Consider the following 23,295-nt stretch of genomic DNA (forward strand, 5'->3'; position numbering starts at 1 on the left):
AGGGGATGTCAGAGGCAGGTTCTTTACACAGAGAGTTGAGAGAGCATGGAGTGCGTTGCCAGCAGCAGTTGTGGAAGCAAGGTCACTGAGGACATTTAAGAGACTGCTGGACATGCATATAGTCACAGAGGTTTGAGAGTGCATACACGAGGATCAATGGTCGGCACAATATCGTGGGCTGAAGGGCCTGTTCTGTGCTGTACTGTTCTATGTTCTATACGCTTTATCCACACCAGTCTTGGAGGTGACAGGCAACCAGGGTCCTTCTGAGTGGCCCTGACTCCAAGGTATGTATTCAAGCTGAAAATTTAAATTTGAAAGTTATAGCGAGTTTAACATTCTTGAAGGGATACTGGTTGATACATCCTACACATCACTGAACTAACATGAAGCTCCGTAGAATTCCTTACATAACGACGGTGCCTGTGCCAGTTCTTTGACAGCAATCGAAAATTATGCCTATTGCCCTTGCCCTACATTTTTGCAGAAATAAGCATTTCATTCAAACTCTTCAAACCCCATAATCATTGAAAAAAAATCCAATTTTGGAATTTTATGAACTCTCTAATCTTTACCTACCTTTATCACATGCACCTTCAGTCATCCATGTCCTAACTTCAGTTTGAGACTGTGCTCCCGAAATTTCTTGAGTCATGTTTATGTTAAAAGCAACACACCAAGACTGTTACTTAACTTCCACTTTAAACAGTTGTCTTTGCCTCAATTATTTTCTGCAACAAAAGCATTCAATTCTCCAACTTTATGGAAAGAAATCTTGCTTAACTGGTCCATTTATTCTGTTAAAGAGCATTTGACATTGACAACCCAGTCACTAACTCTCAGTGGACGTCAACTATTCAATTGTTTACTGTATAAAATCCCATACAGTAAAATGCTCCTACTTCTCAACAGAATTTAATTGATTTAATATTTAACACTTAAATATCTTGCTTTTATGAAAATGTTTATTGATAAAAATTAACCATGAACTGAAAGACCATCCATTGCTCAAATCAAGAGTCAGTAAAAAGCAGCAACAACTTGAAGTTTTCAATGTTTGCCTTGTGGTTGATGCCAGTTTCATACCTAGAGAGGAGAGAAAAAGATTAGTCTCGCCTTTCCTTTACATTTGACATCTGTTAAATCGGACTAGTTTTAAGTTTGCCATGTGTCATGAAGTTTAATATATGGATTATGCAGGATTTCACACTTGCCTTCGTTTGAACAAGGATAACGAACAGTTGGTCTATAGAAACTACCCAGGACAAAAAGAAGCCCAAAGAAGAATCCTCTATTTCAAATGGCACTTGATAGCCATGACAGTCGGCCAGATTTAAAAATCTTTAGTTAATATGGATTTCCTCATTTCTGTACCACTGCCAGCTGGCATATTCAAAACCCTAATTGGGAAGAACTAATATTGTAAGTTTGCGTTTGTTTAAAAAAAAGCAGTATCAATAAAGCTTTCACAATGGAACAACTGAATTCCTCTTTCATGTCTTTTCTGACTCCACATCCATCAAAAGCCTCACAGTGAAAATAAACAGAACTTCAAGTACTATTGTGCCGACTCATGGAAAAAGACAAACTTCAATTTGAGAAAACTCCTCCAGAAGATCAAGTTTGGCAAACATTAACCAAAATTTCAAAACAAACTTTAAATTTTGCCGTCCTATCACTCGAGCCTGGTCTGTTTGCTTGCATACTAGTAGGTATATTATGTCATGGGATTCAAGGCATTTTAATCTTTTAATCAAGCTGATACTTTTAACCAAGTGAGTATACAATAAATACCTTAATTTTTGATCAACTTAAGAGAACTGGTTGGCTTGGCTTCTCATTGCCCTTTACCATGTGTAAAGCTAATTAAAATTAACACTTTTTGAAAATTTGAACTGTCATAGCCAATCTTAGGAGTGAAAGATGAATTCATTCAGCACTCTGGACTTGTTCATCACATACCTAAAATTGCATTCCAAGAGAAGTCAGTTATTCAAGATGGTAGATGAGCTTTTTACCCTACTTCACCAATAGATTATGCTGAAAAATTGATGTTCAGGTGAATATAATAGAATGCAGCAAGAAAAACAAATTCTAAAGTTAGGGTCATATACAGTAACTTCCATTTAGCACAGGGACAACGTAGTCTTTGTTCTATGCTAAATGGAAGCTAAAAGTTTGAGTACTATAGTTTTCCTGTTACTGTTAAAGATTAAATATTTTGTTATTTCAGATGGAATTGAGATTTCTTCACACACAGGGTATCAAACCTTGGAGCTACACCAGAGAGTTGATAGCCCTCCACCATTAAATAAACTCTAATGAAGTCAGAGATAGAAAGATTTTGACCTCTCAGAATAAAGTTAGGGAAGTGGTGCTGAGTTAGAAGAGCATCATTGCTCCAGAGACAATATGGTCTTGTCCTGATAAAGGCCTTATGCCTTATATAGTTAGTCTATGAACTGTTTTGAATAAAATTAAATTCCTGGAACTGGTCACTGGACCCAAAACATTAACTCTGCTTTCCCTCCATAGGTATTGCTTGACATGCTGAGCGTTTCCAGCATTGTCTGAATGAGAGGAAATCTAATTAAAGGTATATTAAAATGGTATTAAAAAGGGGACTGACAAAGTAGGCATTGAATGGCCCCACAATGGCAATGTCCAATCTAGAAAGAGGGGTCATAGTTTTACAATAAGAGGGAAGCAGATTTGAGGACGAGGACTTCTGTAAAGGTTTAAGAATCTGTAGAATTCATTACCCAGTGTACAGGCCACCAAGTAAGTTTAAAGATGATGGATAGATTTTAAATTAATTGGTTGAAGGGTTATGAAACACAGACAGGAAAAAGGGGAGTTGAGGCCAAGATTTTTAAAAAATCCATTATGATATTAAATGGCAGAGTAGGCTCAATGGGCCAAACTGCCTCCTCCTCTCCTCATGTTCTTAAGTTTTAAAAAGATGAATGATGGCCAGGAGTGTACTTTAATACGCAAATCTGGGAAGTGATAAAAAGATATGAATGTGGGTTTTAATGATTATCTGAGGTAGAAGCAATGTTAAAAGACATGTAGCAGGCAACTTAGGTGATTGAGAGAATACAGTTATGTATTTGGTTTAACTCTGATTTTCCTATGATTATAAATACTGGTTGCAAGTGAGAGACAGGCATGAAGAAGTTGATGGGTATATATTTGTCAAAGGTTTTAAAACATACTTACAGTGTGTTTCACTGCACAAGTCTGTAGGTAATGTATCTTCCTGCAGTCTCACTAGGTCTTATAATCTTAACCACCTATAAAAGAAATAGCAAAAAGTCTGGAGTGCCACTTGAATGTCTTATACCAGTTGCAATGATGCACTTGCTGATTCAAGATTTGTACAATATACAGCAACGAACCTGTCCTCTTTTCAATCCAAAGTATCGTGCCACTGGATCACCTGCTTGTATTCTTGGCAATTGGCTCTCCTTTAACTTACTGGTAAACATATTTAAAGCAAATAATTGTAACCCAGCAAAATGTTGAGATCGTTCCTTATTTTCTGTTAACTGACCAATGTTCATTATTTACAACTTTTTTCTTGGTCACGTTAAACACACGTGTCAGTAATGATCTAATGATTACTGCTGGCAGACGGTGTGGAAATCAAGTGAGAAAACATGCTTTTCCTGATGTGGTCATAAAATCTCGCTAATGTTTGTGCTCAAGGGTGACATCACTTGATAAGAATAAAGACATTTAGTAAAGGTAGCAGAAAGGAACCCATCAACAAATCTTTTAAGGAGATCTTACATCTATAATGCCAAATTGTAAATTCAGAAGATTGGTGTTTTTCTTCATAGCAAGGTGAAGAAAGGTGAAGTTCTCTCCATGAACAGGAACTTGTACGTTCTAAGTTCTGGAAAGAGAGCAAAGGATAACTGCAGATTTGCAAGAAGAAGAATACAAAACATAAATACTGCAGAGACGTTAAAGGGCAGCACAAAGAACAATTCTACACAGTAAAACTTAATGTAAAATTGGGACTTGAAAACAGCCATGAGAAATTCCAAAATTCAGTTAGTGTATTACTGAAGTACAAACCTCAAAAATTAACTTTGGTCACATTGTCAATGTAATGTTTGGAAAAGCACAACTCTGATAAATCAAAGAGCAGAGCTGCATCATTTGAAATGTTAAATATTTTCAATATAACACACAAAGGATACTATCGTGCCAGTAGCTCTGTAACTTCCTCCTTGGTCATGACTATGTGCTCTGGAACAAGCTAAAGGACATAATTACATTCAATTTGTTTACAGAAAACAGGATCTACTTTAGATAGCCTGACAGTTTCTATATTCTGATTGTAAAAAAAATTCAAATATTTCCCCAGTGCATACTTAATTATGAGTTACTTTCATCATACTACTATGGGAGAGCACCTGATATTCTTTAAAGAAAAGAAATCAGTGCAGGTAAAAATCTGACCAAGAGAACTATTTTAATGCAAATCATCATTTATAAAAGTTTACATCAAGGTTTATGCATATGATGTGTATAATACCTGTGTAGGATATTAAAACAAAATACAAAACCTGCTGAGTATTTCCAGTTTATTCAAAAACAGAATTCTGCTAGATAACTTTTTTGAAATCCAAAAATATTCCTGATTAAATAACAAAGCCAAGTTAATGACAAAGGTTACACTATGTCCAATCATATACATTGTGTAGAAAAGTTTTTAAAAAGTGAATTAGAATAGATTTGATTAAATGGTTAAATAAAGGTTAGATTAAACATGGAGGATCATTTGTATATTTTGTTGCTTCAAACCAATATATATTTCAAGAAAGTGTTTTAAAAACTCACCTCGTGTTCTGTAATGTTAATTAGGAGTTCCTGTTGAAGGAATTGCTCAAGGATATACTTAGGAGCCATGTCAACAAGAGACTGAACAAAAAGAAATGAAATAAAAATAATTTGGGATTATGTTCATTTTACTGTCAAAAACATTGATGTTTTCCTCAATCATGTACCTCATTTCTCTCTTATAGTCACCAGGCTCAGAAGCTGACAGAATACTCCTCCCCTGTGAGCAAACACTTCTCTTGCTTTTCAAATGTTTCCAAAATTTTGCACAATGTAAAGGCATCCAAAACTAATACTGTGCAACAATAAACATAGTAAATTTGAAGATACCAAAGTTTTTCATTTCTCCTTTTCCAGTAAAAGGGAAGGATGGTCTATAAAAATAAGAGTAGGCCATGTAACCACTCAAACATTTTCAGTCATTGCATAACAATAATGCCCCAATCTGTATAATCCCATTTGCCTCACATTTTTAAAATAAGTCTATTTATTAAAATCTATCACTCTCAGTTCTAAAATTAACAACTGATCTAGCCTCAAATGCTATTTATGGGAAATGTACAAACTGCTAGCTTTTACATGTGAAAGCATTTTGCAACTTCACTATGAATGTCTAGACCTAAGTTCCCTAGTCCTAGATTCCACAATCAGCAAAAACAGTTTCTCACTAAGCATCATATAGGATGGTACACCTCAATCTAAGTCACATGCTGGTTCACAGCAATCATTAGTATACTCCAAACAACCACAATATTTAGGATATGAATTTCATCTATTATAGTACTGTCTTGAAGGGAAAAGGACAAGGCAGACATGAAATTGACCTGATTACTTTGTGAGGATCGCTGATACTACCTAACTTCACATTAGCAAGAATTTCTATTTTAATACTCTGCATAATTTAGTTTATTTTTCCACTATCTTATTTGTTTGTACACTTGGTAACTGAAAATTAACAGCAAGCAAGCAGAAGAAAAAAATACTTCAGCAAATTTTTGTAATAGTTAAATTTTCACTTTATACCTGCTTTGCTGATGGGGTCATCCCTTGTTGTACCACAATGATGGCTCTGGTAATATTTTCTTCCTGCATGCGTTGACAATACATTTTAATGGTTTTGATCCCAACTTTTGGCTCCTCTAATAAAGGAACATTTTTTTATATCAGTTTCAAACAAGTCTACATTGTTCATAGGGAAAAATCAGTTGAAAAAGCAACAATGCGCTATTTTCATTGAGTAGACTAATAAATGCTACCTAGCGAATATAAAACAAAAAATGCTGGAGACCCACTCAGCAGACCTGGCAGCATCTGGAGCAGAGAAACAGAGTTAACATTTCAAGTCTGATATCACATTCCCATTCATTTTGTAAATGTCACTCATCTCAAGTGGGGTTGGGCCACTTTATCTTTTCAAGACATGTGAGGAATGTTAACAGGAATAGAGTTGTCACTATTGAAGATACACTGATTCTTGACTGAACAATTGAAAACACACACTGCCCTGCCAATTAAACAAGTCAATAGGCTTGCTAGTCATGTTTAATTTAAGGCAGTATATGCAGTGGGATAGGAGTTGGAAGTGTTGTTCATATCAGAAGAACAGATCTCAAACGCCATGTATGTGATTCCAGGAAAATGTGTGGTATTATAGTTAACAATTGCTATGTGAAGAATGCTAAAGTACCATAATGCAGACATGCCTTCTCACATTTGGATCCGGTTGCTTAAGACTAGATATCTACATTAACTTGTACACATTTTCTTATCATCTTGTTCACAGGCAGTGTGTCATATTTCTGAGTGGGTGGAACTTGAACCCAAGCCTTTAGGCCCAGAGATAGAAACACTGCCTTTGTGTCACAAGACCTTTATGACCTTACACATCCATGGGGTAATCATATGTTCCTCCTGATTACCAGCTACTGGTAAACATGCTGAGTGATGGTGGAAAGATGGATTACAAGTGATTCAACCCTAAAATGCAGAGGAAAAAGGAAAAACAACAAATACTTTAGCTTAAATACCTGGAAAGAAAACGAACATCTGATCAGTGGGATCATCATTGTGAGCAACAAGCACAGTAAGGTCTGAACGTCGTGGCCGCCCTTCACTTGGCTTATCTCCAAATTGACCCCTAAATTCTTCCAGTGTCTGATCCAATTCATCTTGTGTCACCAAATATCCACGATCATGGCAAAGCTGTGAATTCCATAGGATAAAAATTCCTTTAAATACTTATCTCCAGTTGTCAGTTTTTTAAAAATTGTTCTAATTATTCTAACTATACTGATCAAGGAAAAAATGTAAAATATGTGGAACATGATTCAAACCCAAAGGGCAAATTCAGAATCCCGTTGCAGCCAAAGGGTGATTTTGCTGATACTAAAATGCAGATTGAAGCAAGGATTGTCAAGATACTGGAAATTTAAAGTTTCTCAAGGTAATAGTTTGTAGCCCATTAGCAGGCAATTTATTCACCTGTTTAACACTAACATTAAACACGCAGCAAGAAAGCACTCAAAACAAAATTGTGATAAGGCTTTTGATTTTGGGCTCATCAGGACATTTTGGATGAAGGTTTGCTTGCTGAGCTAGAAGGTTAATTTCCAGTTGTTTCGTCACCCTACTAGGTAACATCTTCAGTGGGCCTCAGGCGAAGCACTGCTGATAATTCCTGCTTTCACGGTGGCTCAGTGTTAGCACTGCTGCCTCACAGCACCAGGGTCCCAGGTTCAAGTACAGCCTCGGGTGACTGTCTGTGTGGAGTTTGCACGTTCTCCCCATGTCTGCGTGGATTTCCTCCCACAGTCCAAAGATGTGCAGGTCAGGAGAATTGGCCATGCTAAATTGCCCATAGTGTTGGTGCATTAGTCAGAGGGAAAGGGGTCTGGATAGGCTAGTCTTCGGAGGGTCAGTGTGGACTGGTTGGGCCAAAGGGCCTGTTTCCACACTGTAGGGAATCTAATCAAGGTTGAATTAACCATTTTGTAGTGCGGTATGGTAGCACAGTGGTTAGCACTGCTGCCTCACATCACCAGGGACCCAGGTTCGATTCCAGCCTCGGGCGACTGTATGGAGTTTGCACGTTCTCCCTGTGTCTGCGTGAGTTTCCTCCGGGTACTCTGATTTCCTCCCACAATCCAAAGATGTGCAGGTCAGGTGAATTGGCCAAGCTAATTTGCCCATAGTGTTAGATGCATTAGTCAGAGGGAGTGGGTCTGGGTGGGTGTGGTGTAAAATTCCAAGCAGTGGAATGTGGTGAAACGGTTAAAAATTATGTCCCAATACATGTGTGAATCTAACCGGAATGGAGGTGTTGCTTAGTCCCGTGTGAATCTTATTACACACCTCCCCGTGTGAATCTTCTTATCTGTATGTAACCAGAATGGAATGTGTTTTTTAGCCTTGCTCTGCTGTTCACATGAATGTTTATATCTGGAAAAGAGTATATCAGCTGGAAAAGTCTCCAGTTCGGTGAGTCTGCTCCGGGGTTACGTTTAACCGCCGAGCGTGGGTTGTTGGCAACCGCTCTACGAGAACTGACGGCTCCCAGTTCCGGTAACATGTAGAGTGAGTATAAGCCAGACCCGTTGTGGCGACGCTGCGGGGAATAAAATGCCCATATTCTAGCAGACTCGCCTCTTGGTCGTTTGTTCTGTGTCAGACTACTCTCCTACGAACCTGACCTTGAGAATTTTTTAAAACAGTGGGTTACTCTTCGGAGGGTCGGTGTCGACTTGTTGGGCCGAAGGGCCTGTTTCCACACTGTAGGGAATCTAATCACTAAGTGTCAGCCTTGATTTGGGGCTGCACGGCTCAGTGGTCAGCACTGCTGCCTCACAGCGCCAGAGACCCGGGTTCAATTCCCCCCTTGGGTGACTGTCTGTGTGGAGTCTGCACATTCTCCCCGTGTCTGCGTGGGTTTCCTCCAGGTGCTCCGGTTTCCTTCCACAGTCCAAAAGGTGTGCAGGTTAGGTGAATTGGCTATGCTAAATTGCCCATAGTGTTAGGTGAAAGGGTAAATGTAGGGGAATGGGTCTGGGTGGGTTGCTCTTTGGAGGATCGGTGTGGACTTGTTGGGCCGAAGTAATCTACTGTAATCTAACGTTTGGATTTCTTTGGGTGGTGATGTCATCTCCTGTGGTCAAAATGATGTCCTTCCTCATCTGGATGTAAGGATACTAGTGAGAGAGGGTCATGTCTTTTTGTGGTTAGTTGGTGTTCATGTCTCCTGGTGGCTGGTGGTTTGTCCAATGTAATGTTTGTTACAGTCCTTGCATGGTATTTTGTAAATGACATTAGTTTTCTTTGTTGTCTATACAGGGTCTTTCAAGTTCATTAGCTGCTGTTTTAGTGTGTTGGTGGGTTTGTGGGCTACCATGATGTCAAGGGGTCTGAGTAGTCTGGCAGTCATTTCAGAGATGTCTTTGATGTAGGGGAGAGTGGCTAAGTTTCTGGGCATGTTTTGTCTGCTTGCTTGGGTTTGCTGCTGAGAAAATAAAAAAACGGCAGACTGTGTTCATTGGGTACCCATTCTTTTTGAATACACTTTATAGGTGATTTTCCTCTGCTATGCGTAGTTCCTCTGTGCTGCAGTGTGTGTTGGCTCGTTGAAATAATGTTCTGTTACAGCTTCATTTGTGGATGTTGGGATGATTGCTTCTGTAGTTCAATATTTGGTCTGTATGTGTTGTTTTCTTGTAGACGCTGGTTTGAAGTTCCCCATTGGCTGTTTGCTCTACTGTGACATCTAGGTATGGCAGTTTGTTGTTGTTTCCTCCTCTTTAGTGAATTTTACGCCAGTAAGGGCATTATTGATGGTCTTGAAGATTTCCTCTAATTTGTTTCGTGTAGTGATGACAAAGGTGTCATCCACGTAGTGGACATAAATTTTGGGTTGGATGGTTGGCAGAGCTGTTTGTTCAAGTCTCTGCATTACTGTCTCTGCTAAGAACCCTGATATCGGAGTTCCCATGGGTGTTCTGTTGGTTTGTCTGTAGGTTTTGTTGAAGGTGAAGTGTGTGCTATGGCATAGGTCCACTAGCTTGATGATACTTTCCTTGTTGATGAAGTTAGTGATGTTTGGTGTATGTGTCTTTGGGTCTTCTAATAGTGTAGTCAATGTTTCCTTGGCCAGGTTAATGTTGATTGATGTAAACAGGGCTGTTTACCTGGGTACTCAATGAAGACAGTCTGCCGATTTCTCAGCAACAAACCCAAAACAAGCAGACAAAGCACGTCCATAAACCCGAGCCACTCTCCCAACAGCAAAGGCATCCCGGAAATGACTGCCAGACTACTCAGACCCTTTGGCATCATGGTAGCCCACAAACCCACCAACACATTAAAACAGCAGCTAATGAACTTGAAAGACCCTATACAGGCAACAAGCAAAACTAATGTCATTTACAAAATACCATGCAAGGACTGTAACAAACACTACATTGGACAAACAGGTAGAATACCAGCCACCAGGAGACATGAACACCAGCTAACCACAAAAAGACATGACCCTCTCTCATTAGTATCCTTACGTACGGATGAGGAAGGACACCACTTCGACTGGGACAACACATCCACCCTAGGACAAGCCAAACAAAGACATGCATGAAAATTCCTAGAAGCATGGCATTCCAACCAGAACTCTATAAATAAACACATCGAATTAGACCCCATCTACCACCCCTGAGAAAAGAAACCAGAAGTGATGTCACCACAGGAAATTACATCACCAACCCAAAGAAACCCAAACATATAAAGCAGGAATTATCAGCATTGCTTTGCCTGAGGCCCACTGAAGATGTTACCTAGTAGGGTGACGAAATGTCTGGAAATGAACCTTCTAGCTCAGCGAGCAAACCTACATCCAAAACCTCAACCTGAGCTATAAATCTTCTCAAAGCGTATCAGAGCATTTCACAAGCATACAGTTTGAAAGGACAAACTAATATTATAGTGCAGAAGGAAAAGGAATGCCAAATAGTTGGCAAGTATTCTGACTGGTAGAGGCATTGCCACACAGTTAATGCCAAACTTGACAAATTTTGAAGCAGGCAGTTGACTGATTTTGCTGTTACCTAGCCCAATGCTGTAACCCCTATTTTGCTCAATTGAAATAGGAACATTGCATGTACATCTTCTGTCTACAAACAACAGGGCCCTGTGTATTAGTGTAGCTTCCAATATACACCCCAAATAGCATTTCCCCTCTGCTATTTGCAACAAGCAAGCTATGATTATTTAAACAGTCCAAGCATGCAAAACTCACAATAATGTCTAATATTTGATCAAATCTGCAACTGTCAAATTTGATGGACAATCCTAAATGAGGGAGCAATTAGACTGGCAATTAATTTAAGATTGTCATTCAGGTTCAGCGTGGCACATCAACATGTACTGGATAGTGGCACTGGCAAGCTGACATCTGCCGCTGAAGTGGGACTTGTGGTTTGGCAGCTGCCTGGCTTGGCCTCAAGGCCAGGACTCTTGGTTGCAGGAACAGTATGGGTTCAGTGGCGTTAATGAAATGTGTCTAGCGGCGAAGAGATGATGCTTAAAGTGGGGTGACTCCAGCGCAGGCAGCAGCAAGGCAACAGAGGTCTCGCTTAAAGCCAGGTGCCGGTATGCACCGGGTCAGAAAGATTAAATAGAAATAAATTTGAAAAATAAAGTTGTAAAAAGTTCACTATGACCTAAAACAGACTATTTATTTCTTTAGTTTTCTAATTTGCTTTTTTGTTTCCTAAATATTTGAAATTAAGTATTTGTACTTAGGTACCTTTGTATTTAAGATGGTGTTGTAATGCAGCAACTGTAAACTTTTCACTACTCATTTAAAGTACATGACAATAAGGCCAATTCAATTCAAGCTATATTCATTATACAGGGCACTGTTCCTTACAGAAAGAAAGAACATGGACAGACCCGCTGCCTGTTTCAAATTGTAACAGCACTCAGGTTCATTGAGGAATGGAAGCAGAAGATTAGCTGAACATAGGAAACTCCTTTGATGAATTGCTGGTTCTTGTGGTTCAATGATTGTGTCTCTACTTCTGAGCTAGAAAGCCTCAGTTCAACCAGCTCCAGAGGTGGGTCATAACACAGCCCAACAAGTAAATTAAATATACCTCTCATGATGAACTAACAAGAGGAATCTTGTGGCACAATGGTCGTGCCCTCCCTGTCTCTGAGCTAAGAGAGGCAAGTTCAAATCCCACCTGGTCCAGAGTTGTATAAACTCTCTGTTCAGGTCAATTAGCAAACTAGATTTTATTAGAATCAGGGAGAAAACTTTGGCTGGAATCATGCCTGGCATGTACAAAGATGGTCATGATAGTTAGTCGTCAGTCATTGCAGCTTCAGGATATCACCACAGCAGTTCATTAGTTTGCTAATCGGACCTGTTCTGAAAAGTTACACACCTCCAAAGGCAGGTGGGACTTGAACCACAACCATCTTCCAACATGCCAAGCATGACTGCAGCCAAAGTTTTCTCCCTAATTCTAATAAAATTCACTTTTGCAAAGGCTTCTTGTTACTGCAGTCTGTCCACACCTACAGGGATAGAGAGAGGCGGAGGGACAGACACAGAGGCCAAGGGAGGGGGACAGGACGGGATACAGATGGGCCAAGGGGGTGGGGTGAGAAAGTGGCCAAGGGGATGGAGGGGGGTGGGGGAGGTGTGAGAAAATGGCCAAGGAGACGAGTGTGTGTGTGTGGGAAGCCAAGGCGATGCGCGGGGCACTGAGAATGTGGGCGAAAGCGAGGATGCAGATGCTGGAGACCAGAGTCACGGTGGAAAAGCACAGCAGGTCAGGCAGCATCCGAGGAGCAGGAGAATGGACGTTTCGGGCAGGAGCCCTTCATCAGGAATGTGGAGGTGAGAAAGTGACCAAGGGGGCTGGGGGAGGGGAAGGGTGCGAGGCCAAGTAGATCGCGGGGCGAGAGGGTAAAAGGGAGCGAATAGATGGTAGGTTTGCTGACGGCCCACCTGCATGATGGTTTTGCGGATCTTCCACAAGCGATAAGTCTCCTCTTCATCGTCCATCCCCCCCGCTCGAGGCCGCTCCGCTCGAGACGCTACTTCACAACGGAAACCCCGAGCGCGCACGTTGGCCGCCTGCGCAGGTGCAGTAGCAACAACGCCGAGCGTGCGGTGTCAATGCGCATGCTCCACAGGAGTCCTTCCGCGCAGGTCAGACCTTCACAGAATGGTAGAAAACTGTAACGTTAGAGCGAATAGATAGATTTCTCTCTGTATAGTTATCTTCTAGTTCCTTATTGTAGTGTTTTTTGCATGACATTTCTCCTTGCTGATGATATTTAGTCTAGTTTTGTTTGAATAGGTAGAAACCCTCATAACATTTATGAAGTATTGAGTTGTGCACTTAGGATACCAAGGCTACTGGCCAAGTGTTGGAAAATTTGTTTAGAATAGTAAGGTGGTTGTTTTTGATCACTCAATATGTCAAGGAGTTGTGCTATAGACCTCAATGACTCGATGATCTAACGTCCAGTGGCCTCCTGTTTTGTTATCATTAAGAAACACACGGAAGCCCTAAATTCAACAATTGAACTAACTCCACCAGTCTGTACAATCATGGGTACCCCAAGCAGCCTCCTCCAGGGGTTGCTAGTATTATCAATTAATTTATAAAATTGAAGGGAGCTCTTTGGAGTCTGTCAATGTTGAAATACCCTTGCTCTTTCTCCCAAGTGGCTGCTCATCTGAAGCTTTCTGCTGTCTACAGGGGCTCCCATGTGAAGAAGTCCTGCCCCAGGTCTTCTGCAAACTCTGGCATGAAGGATCTGGTAAAACTCCACCATGTGGGTTTGCTTTTCAATCCAATGTGTACACTTTTTTTGATTCATGGCTGTTCACTTAATGATCTTGGACAGTACTTTTTGTTTGCACTTTTTTTACACTATCATATACTCAACTTAAGATACAATTATAATGTAAAAATTATTGGATCTAAATCTTAACATGAAGACTGATGAACTTGCATTCAGTGTCTAGAATGCTAGCAAGTAATAATATTACTAGGCCACATGATGCATAAAATGTTTATATATTCCTCAGGAGTTCATAACTGCAGAAAAAACAGTGGGCAGAAATTGTAAGTTGTAACTCACATGGCTTCTAACAAGGGTGACAACATTGTACAGATTTTCTAATTATTGACACACCTCTGAAGCAGGTAGGACTTGAACCCAGGCTTCTTCGCACAGGGGTAGGGATTCTACGATCATGTCACAAGAACCCATTTGACAAAGTTATGTACCAACTTCACTGAATATACATGTCTAGCAATGGTACCTTGCAATTTCTGCTCTTATGCCCAATGTAAAAGTTTGCAGCTACTGGGAATGCACCCTCCATAATGAGCAAATTAAATAAGCACTTATCTGATAAAAATAGCCCAAATTCGGCCAATCCAGTTTTGATTTTGGCAACACATTGTAGGTGCTCATAGAAAACAGAAAGGCAGGTTCACTGAAAGAGCTGTACAAGTGAACATGGATTACATGCCAGGCTGTCCTCGGTGAAACAAAGGAGTAACTCAATCAACAAATCAGAGAAGACATCAGATATGAGAGGCATTTCTAAATCTGCTAAAAACAAAGCATATAATGGTTGCACTTACTGTGACATCTGAACTGAGCTGAAGGTTAAACAGTGGCAAGATGTAAACAGAAAAATGGAGACGGTCGTATGTGAAGCTTAGAATACTGTATATTAAGAAGTCAATTTATGACTAGAAAAGGTAAAGCTGCAAACGTTTGCTTAAGTGAGTAGTATTTAGCCTACGTTGATAGAATATTTAACATATGAGTGTTGTGACATACACTAATAATGACTTGATAATGGAAAAAAACAAGCAATAGGGGAGAAATACAGCAAGTAGAGATGTGAAAATGCAATTACTACCATTGTATTTATAAACATGTGACAATTTTAGTGCATTTAATCATCTCTTTGAAATACTGCCATGGAGGCCAAAAAATATACAGATTAGCCACTCATTATCATCCTTCTTGCAGAGAAAGTTTCCAAATATTAGAATACACTGAATCAATCAGTATGATGATGCAGATGCAACTTTTTACTAAATTCATTTAGGATCTTCACAGGATGGAAGAATAAAAGGTGTTGATGATATACAAACTGAGACATTCATATTTCCTGCACCTAAATGTGTGATCACAAAGCTTATCTTAAATGAGTAGTTTTTAGCAATTTTTCATCAGAAATGTTGTGTTTTGTCCTTGACACCACAACAAGTCTATGAACATACATGTACATACAGTATATGAATTAGGAGCAGAAGCAAGTCTTCTGTACCCACAAGCCAGCTACCATTCAGTAAGATCAGATCAAATTCCACATTCCCATCTATCCTGATAACATTTCATTCCCTTGTTTAACCAGAATCTGGATCTTATTTGCCTTAAAAATATGCAATGATCTGCCTCCACAGCCTCTGAGGCAGAGTTCCAAAGTCACACATCTCTCAGAGAAAAGAATTTACCTCATCACTGTCCTAAAAGGATGATTCCTAATTTATAACAGTGCCTCCTAGTTCTGGCCTCATTCATAAGACACAATATCCTGTCTGCGTTCACCTTGTCAGGAATGTTTTGGATGTTATACACTTTAATCAAGGCATTCCTTACTGTTTGAAACAAGCCCAGTATGTCCAACCTTTCCATGCAAGATAAGATATCAAGCCAATAAACCTTCTCTGAATTGCCTCCACCACATTAGCATCTTTTCTTAAATAAGACAACCAAAACTGCACAATTAGAATAATGATCCTTCAGAGGAGCATGTTTTTCCATACTCATCATTGCTGTCATAAACTCAAGCAAACACCAGGTGCGCATTGCTGGCAAGAACAACATTTGTCATCCATCCCTAATTACCATTGAACTAAATAGCTTGCCAGATTATTTCAGAAGACAGTCAAAAGCCAGCTACATTATTTTGGATCTGGAGTTGCATTAGGACGGTGGATTTCCTTCTCTAGTGAAAATTAGTGAACCAGACATGATTTTAGAAAAATAATTTAATGGTTATCATTACTGCAATTAGCTTTCCATTCAAGACTTTATTAATCAAATTTAATTCTATTAGCTGCGATGCTGGGAGTTGAACCCACATCCCTCGAGAATTAATACAGGCTTCTGGATGATTCATATGGTGACATTACCATTAACATGCGGCCATTCTGTAGATACTTTAGTTTCCACCTAGCACAGGTACTAGTTCACTTGAATTTGTCTTTGAGTGATTTAAAGTCTATTGGAGGACCACTTTTCAAAAGTGGTACCAATTAGTGTTGAGACATAAGGTTTTTATTAACATACCCTGTGTCCACTGATAAAAGATGTGTCTCAATGCATTTAATCAAGGTAGAACAAAGGTTATTCAATCTGTACACAGACCAAATATGAAAAGAATTAGGTGCAGTTTCAGGAATAAAAGTTTGAGGCAATAGCACAACAAACTTACGGTATGGTGACCATGCAATATTACTGGCAGAATCAGAAGAGACCCTTACCATGGATTAAGCAAAATCTAGAAGTTTGGAAATGTGGATTTGACTTTAAACACCAATAAAACTTAAAACTATAGCAGTTAGAAAGATTTTTTAAAAACTAGAGTGAAGATTAAAGTGAATATTGTCACAATGGAACAAGATGATAGGTTTGTCTATTTTAGACAGATGGTAGCAGGAGATGGCAGGTGTGATGCAGAAGTTAGACAAAGGATAGAGATAGAAGTAATTCTGTGAAGATGAAGGATGTAATACAAGCTTGAACTTTCTTGTTAACAGAGGACAAATCTCATAATGTGGTCCATTCCATTGACTTTCCTGTGTGCCTCAGAAATCTGGACAATAAAAGAAGATCTATGGAATAAATTAGGGGTTTTGAAATTGGGAAGAAACTATAAGAGCAAAGAGGAAAATGATCATTATTTTAGCCACTTGATCACAACTGAAAAGCTGTTCTAGAAAGCAATGTGGAAAGTAGCAAAAGGGGAGTTCCAATTCAGGCAGTTGCATGACAAAAGTCACAGAGTGAGGGCAGACAGGCTATAGTGGAGTGTGAGGATGGTACCTGATAGTTAAGCAGAGCATACAATAAAAGTAGTACGGGCTTTTGTGGTGCAATGATAGTGTCCCTACCTCTGAGAGAGGAGGCTTATGTTCAATTCCCACCTGCTCTTGAGGTGTGTAATAATATCAATGAACAGTTTGATGAGAACGTATCTACCATGACAATACAATAACAGCAGAGTAGCAGTATTCACTGACTCCACAGGCATTGTAGTAGAAACTTGTGTTTCTTATCAAACAACCACCTTTTGACCTATCCATGCTTAACCATCCTCCTCAAATGTGAGTCTGTTCTCTTATTATCAGCTCCATTTCCACATCTTACAAATTAACACATTACTAAACAGAAGCCTGGACTGAGATGTAAAATTGCATCAACCTCATCTTTTAAAAATAGTTTTCATTATAAAAATATCTTACTTAAACAATACTTGTTTGGTTTTATAGGAAGTTGTCTGTCTTACAGTTTATTGGCATAATCTTATCTCATATATAACAGCTGTGCCTTAATTTGCATCAAAATGACAGATGAAAATGTTTTTTTTCTTCTCTGTAAGGTACAAATTGGAAAATTATTGGCCAGGTTTTTTTATTTAATGTGCTTATTTCTTAGAATCATACAGTAAAGAGGCCCTTTAGCCTATCAAATCTATATCACCAAAGCTACACTAAACCTATAGTGTCTCATTTTCCAGTATTAGGCCCATAGCCTTGAACATTGTGGCATTTCAAATGCTACTCCAAGTACTTTTTACAGGTTGTAGGATTACCCACCTCATCAGCCCTCCCTGTTACCCTGAGGGTAAAAAACATTTCCTCATATGCTCTCCAAATTTCTGCCTTTTACCTTCACATGTTTCCCCCTCATTATTAACACTTCAACTCAGGGGAACAACTGATTTTTGTTCACCTTGTCTATGCCACTCAGAATCTTGGAAAAATTTATTAGGTTCCCTCAACCTCTCTACTCCAAATAAAAGAACCCAAGCTTATCCAGCCTCCCTTGATAGCTAAAATGAACTATCCTGGAAAATTTCCTCTGCACCCCATCCTTTGCAATCCCATCCTTCCTATGATCAGAATGGCACACAATAAAGTATTGTACAACACAACATAACATCTATGCTCTTACAATCTAAGCCTCAACGATAAAGGCAAGTGTCCTTTATGCTTCCTTAACTGATCTATTAACCTGCCATCTTTAGGGATTTGTTTGCATACCAAACACCTTCTTCACTACCTGTGACTCCACTTTCAAGGAGCTATGAACCTGCATTCCAGGGTCTCTTTGTTCAGCAACACTCCCTAGGACCTTACCATTAAGTGTATAAGTCCTGCTAAGATTTGCTTTCCCAAAATGCAGCACCTCACATTTATCTGAATTAAACTCCATCTGCCACTTCTCTACCCATTGGCCCATCTGGTCCAGATCCTGTTGTAATCTGAGGTAACCCTCTTCGCTGTCCACTACACCTCCAATTTTGGTGTCATCTGCAAATGTGCTAACTGTACCTCCTATGCTCGCATCCAAATCATTTATGTAAATGACAAAAAGTAGAGGACCCAGCACTGATCCTTGTGGCACTCCATTGGTCACAGGCCTCCAGTCTGAAAAACAACCCTCCACCACCACCCTCTGTCTTCCACCTTTGAGCCAGTTCTGTATCCAAATGGCTAGTTTTTCCTGTATTCCACGAGATCTAACCTTGCTAATCAGTCTCCCATGGGCAACCTTGTCGAACACCTTACTGAAGTCCATGTACTGCTCTGCCCTCATTAATCCTCTTTGATACTTCTTCAAAAAACTCAATCAAGTTTGTGAGACATGATTTCCCACGTACAAAGCCATGTTGACTACCCCTAATCAGTCCTTGCCTTTCCAAATACATGTACATCATCCCTCAGGATTCCCTCCAACAACAGGAAGCATTGTCTGAGACAAGCCATGGTCAGTTCAAGTATGCAGCTTTTCTCAGGGTTAAAAGCCATTTTATGCAGCTTTTAAGCAGAATTGTCAATTTGTAGCCTAGAAGCCATTTTGTCATGTTACTGGCATTAAGAAGAGCACGTATTAAATGGTTGTTCCTGACAGCAGCCTGTATTCAGATTTCAGATCCTTACATTTAGACCCAATTTGTCAAATTATCCTTTGAACCAATATGCTTTTACCTTCTTTATCAGTCTCCCATGTGGGACCTTGTCAAAGACTTTGCTGAAATCCATATGAACTACATCAACTACCCTCATCAACACACTTGGTCACCTCCTTCAACAATTCCACCAGACTTAGATAAATGTGAGGTACTGCATTTTGAAAAAGCAAATCAGAGCAGGACTTAAGCACTGGTTGTAAGGTCCTGGGAAAGTTGCTGAACAAAGAGACCTTGGAGTGCAGGTTCATAGTTCCTTAAAAATAGAGTTGCAGATAGATAGGATAGTCAGGACCTGATCAGGTGTACGCTAGAACTCTGTGGGAAGCTAGGGAAGTGAATGATGGGCCTCTTACTGAAATATTTGTATCATCGATAGTCACAGGTGAAATGTTGGAAGACTGGAGGTTGGCTAACATGATGCCATTGTTCAAGAAAGGTAGTAAGAACAAGCCAGGGAACTATAGATCAATGAGCCTGACATCGGTGGTGGGCAAGTTGTTGGAGGGAATCATGAGGGACAGGATGTACATGTATTTGGAAAGGCAAGGATTGATTAGGGATAGTCAACATGGCCTTATGCGTGGGAAATCATGTCTCACAAACTTGATTGAGTTTTTTGAAGAAGTAACAAAGAAGATTGATGAGGGCAGAGCAGTAGATGTGATCTATATGGACTTCAGTAAGGCGTTCGACAAGGTTCCCCATGGGGGACTGATTAGTCAGGTTAGATCTCATGGGATACAGGGAGAACTAGCCATTTGGATACAGAACTGGCTCAAAGGTAGAAGATAGAGGGTGGTGGTGGAGGGTTGTTTTTCAGACTGGAGGCCTGTAACTAGAGGAGTGCCACAAGTATCTGTGCTGGGTCCACTACTTTTTGTCATTTACATAAATGATTTGGATGTGAGCATAAGAGATACAGTTAGTAAGTTTGCTGATGACACCAAAATTAGAGGTGTAGTGGACAGTGAAGAAGGTTATCTCAGATTACAATGGGATCTTGATCAGATGGGCCAATGGGCTGAGAAGTGGCAGATGGAGTTTAATTTAGATAAATGTGAGGTGCTGCATTTTGGGAAAGCAAAACTTAGGATGACTTATACACTTAATGGTAAGATCCTAGGCAGTGTTGCTGAACAAAGAGACCTTGGAGCGCAGATTCATAGCTCCTTGAAAGTGGAGCTGCAGGTAGGTAGGGTAGTGAAGAAGGTAAATTCCTGATGAAGGGCTTTTGCCCGAAACGTCGATTTTGCCTGTCCTCGGATGCTGCCTGAATTGCTGTGCTCTTCCAGCACCACTGATCCAGTGTAGTGAAGAAGGCATTTGGTATGCTTTTCTTTATTGGTAAGAGTATTGAGTACAGGAGTTGGGAGGTCATGTTGCGGCTGTACCGGACATCGGTTAGGCCACTGTTGGAATATTGCTTGCAATTCTAGTCCCCTTCCTATCTGACGGAGGTTGTGAAACTTGAAAGGATTCAGAAAAAGGTTTTCAAGGATGTTGCCAGGGTTGGAGGAGTTGAGCTATAGGGAGAGGTTGAATAGGTTAGGGCTGTTTACCCTGAAGCGTTGGAGGCTGAAGGGTGACCTTCCAGAGGTTTATAAAATCTTGAGGGCATGGATAGGATAAGTAGACAAGGTCTTTTCCCTGGGGTCAGGGAGTCCAGAACTAGAGTGCATAGGTTTAGGGTGAGAGGGGAAAGATATAAAAAAGAGCTAAGGGGCAACCTTTTCACACAGAGGGTGGTTAGTGTATGGAATGAGCTGCCAGAGGAAGTGGTGGAGGCTAGTGCAATTGCAAAATTTAAAAGGCATCTGGATGGGTATATGAATAGGAAGGGTTTGGAAAGATATGGGCCAGGTGCTGGCAGGTGGGCCTAGATTGGTTTGGGATATCTGGTTGGCATGGACGAGTTGTACTGCAGGGTCAGTTTCCATGCTGTCCATCTCTATGACTCTATAAAGATAGCATTTGGTATGCTTTCCTTTATTGTTCAGAGCAGTGAGTATAGGAGTTGGGAGGTCATGTGGCTTGACAGGACATTGGCTAGGCACTGTTGGAATGTTGTGTGCAAATCTGGTCTCCTTCCTATCGGAAGGATGTTGTGAAACCTGAAAGGGTTCAGAAAAGATTTACAAGGATGTTGCCAAGGTTGGATGATTTGAACTATAGGGAGAGGCTGAATAGACTGGGGCTTTTTTTCCCTGGAGTGTTGGAGGCTGAGGGGTGACCTTGTAGAGGTCTACAAAATCAAGTGGGGCATGGATAGGGTGAGTAGACAAAGTATTCAGTGGGGGAGTCCAGAACTAGAGGGCATAGGTTTAGGGTGAGGGGCAAAAATTTAAAAACATTAAAAAGGGGCAACTTTTTCACATGGAGGGTGTTTTGTGTATGGAATAAGCTGTCATAGGAAGTGGCTGGAGGCTGGTACAATTACAACATTTAAAAGGAATCTGAATGGGTATATTCATAGGAAGGATTTAGAGGAATATGGGCCAAGTGCTGGAAAATGTGACTAGATTAGGTTAGGATATCTGGTCAACATGGACGAGTTGGACCGAAGGGTCTGTTTCTATGCTGTACATCTCTATGACTTTATTTGTTAGGCAAAGCTATGCTGACTATCCCTGATCAAACTTGCCTCTTTAGATGAAGATTAATTTTCTGCTTCGGAATTTTTCCAATAGCTTCCCTAACGCTGATGTGAGACTCCTAAATCTGTAATTCTCTGGCTCATCTTTACCATGCTTCTTTAAAAGGGGAATCATGTTAACTGCATGATGTACAGCACAGAAACAGACCCTTCGGTCCAACTCGTCCATGTTGACCAAATATTCTAACCCAATCTAGTCCCATTTTCCAGCACTTGGCCCATATCCTTCTAAACCCTTCCTCTGCATCTACCGATCCAGATGCCTTTTAAATGTTGTAATTGTACCAGCCTCCAGCCATTCCTCTGGCAGTTTATTCCTTACATGTACCACCCTCTGTGTGAAAAAGTTGCTCCTTAGGTCCCTTTTAAATTTTTCCCCTCTCACCCTAAACCTATGCCCCCTAGTTCTGGACTCCCCCACTGCAGGGAAAAGACTTTGTCCATTCACCCTATTCATGCCTCCAGTCCTCCAGTCCTCTGGCACCTTCCCTGTGGCTAGAGAAAAATTAAATATTTAGGTTAGGGTGATTGCCTCCTTTAACTCCCACACCAGCTTGGAATACAAATCATCCAGGTTTGTGATTTTTAAACCTGCCAAAACCTTCATTACTTTCTCACTCCCTATATCATCTGCTCAAGAACCTCACAGCCCACTTTCCCAAATTCTGTACTTGCGGCTTCCTTCTCCCAAGTGAAGATGTGAATTATTTGTGTAACATTCTACCAGTTCCACGTACAGATTTTCTAATGGGCCCTACTCTTTCTTTGATTATCCTCTTCTCCTGATATATTTGTAGAATGTTGTGGTTCTGTTCGCCGAGCTGAAAGTTTTTGTTGCAAACGTTTCATCCCCTGTCTAGGTGACATCCTTAGTGCTTGGGAGCCTCCTGTGAAGTGCTTCTGTGGTGTTTCCTCCGGCATTTATAGTAGCCTGTCCCTGCCGCTTCCGGTTGTCAGTTTCAGCTGTCCGCTGTAGTGGCCGGTATATTGGGTCCAGGTCTATGTGTTTGTTGATGGAGTTTGTGGATGAGTGCCATGCTTCTAGGAATTCCCTGGCTGTTCTTTGTTTGGCTTGCCCTATAATGGTAGTGTTGTCCCAGTCAAATTCATGTTGCTTGTCGTCTGCGTGTGTGGCTACTAGGGATAGCTGGTCGTGTCATTTCGTGGCTAGTTGATGTTTGTGGATGCGGATCGTTAGCTGTCTTCCTGTTTGTCCTATATAGTGTTTTGTGCAGTCCTTGCATGGGATTTTGTACACTACATTAGTTTTGATCATATTGGGTATCGGGTCCTTCATTTTGATGAGTTGTTGTCTGAGTGTGGCTGTTGGTTTGTGTGCTGTTATAAGTCCTAGTGGTCGCAGTAGTCTGGCTGTCATTACAGAGATGTCCTTGATGTATGGTAGTGTGGCTAATCCTTTGGGTTGCGGCATGTCCTCGTTCCGTTGTCTTTCCCTTAGGCATCTGTTGATGAAATTCTGTTGAGGATATCCGTTTTTTGCGAATAC

At 40.4% G+C, this 23,295-nt stretch overlaps 2 protein-coding genes across 4 annotated transcripts in view; one reads left to right on the top strand and one right to left on the bottom strand.

Annotated features, from left to right (window-relative positions):
- Window positions 1–947: 947 nt before the first annotated feature.
- On the bottom strand, window positions 948–12,996 carry LOC122565352 (DNA-directed RNA polymerases I, II, and III subunit RPABC1). The gene is made up of 8 exons (XM_043721231.1): window positions 12,848–12,996; window positions 6,882–7,056; window positions 5,878–5,993; window positions 4,855–4,935; window positions 4,212–4,270; window positions 3,402–3,480; window positions 3,223–3,296; window positions 948–1,086 (listed from the first exon to the last, which is right to left on the bottom strand). Exons 1-7 carry the CDS (start codon window positions 12,902–12,904, stop codon window positions 3,231–3,233), a joined length of 633 nt encoding a protein of 210 aa, XP_043577166.1. The 5' UTR covers window positions 12,905–12,996; the 3' UTR covers window positions 948–1,086; window positions 3,223–3,230.
- The window catches only part of LOC122565353 (phospholipid hydroperoxide glutathione peroxidase-like), a 42,346-nt gene continuing 31,753 nt past the window's right edge, over window positions 12,703–23,295 (top strand). The window contains exon 1 of one of the 3 annotated variants that reach the window (XM_043721233.1): window positions 12,703–12,736. In XM_043721233.1, coding sequence (XP_043577168.1) covers window positions 12,729–12,736 — 8 coding nt within the window. In that variant the 5' untranslated portion in view covers window positions 12,703–12,728. Of the gene's footprint in view, window positions 12,737–12,979; window positions 13,052–13,666; window positions 13,684–23,295 lie in introns of those variants that run through there. The other 2 variants (XM_043721237.1, XM_043721236.1) reach the window with 2 other exon arrangements.

Source organism: Chiloscyllium plagiosum, chromosome 31, assembly GCF_004010195.1.
Source record: "Chiloscyllium plagiosum isolate BGI_BamShark_2017 chromosome 31, ASM401019v2, whole genome shotgun sequence".
In the NCBI taxonomy this organism is placed as follows: domain Eukaryota; kingdom Metazoa; phylum Chordata; class Chondrichthyes; order Orectolobiformes; family Hemiscylliidae; genus Chiloscyllium; species Chiloscyllium plagiosum.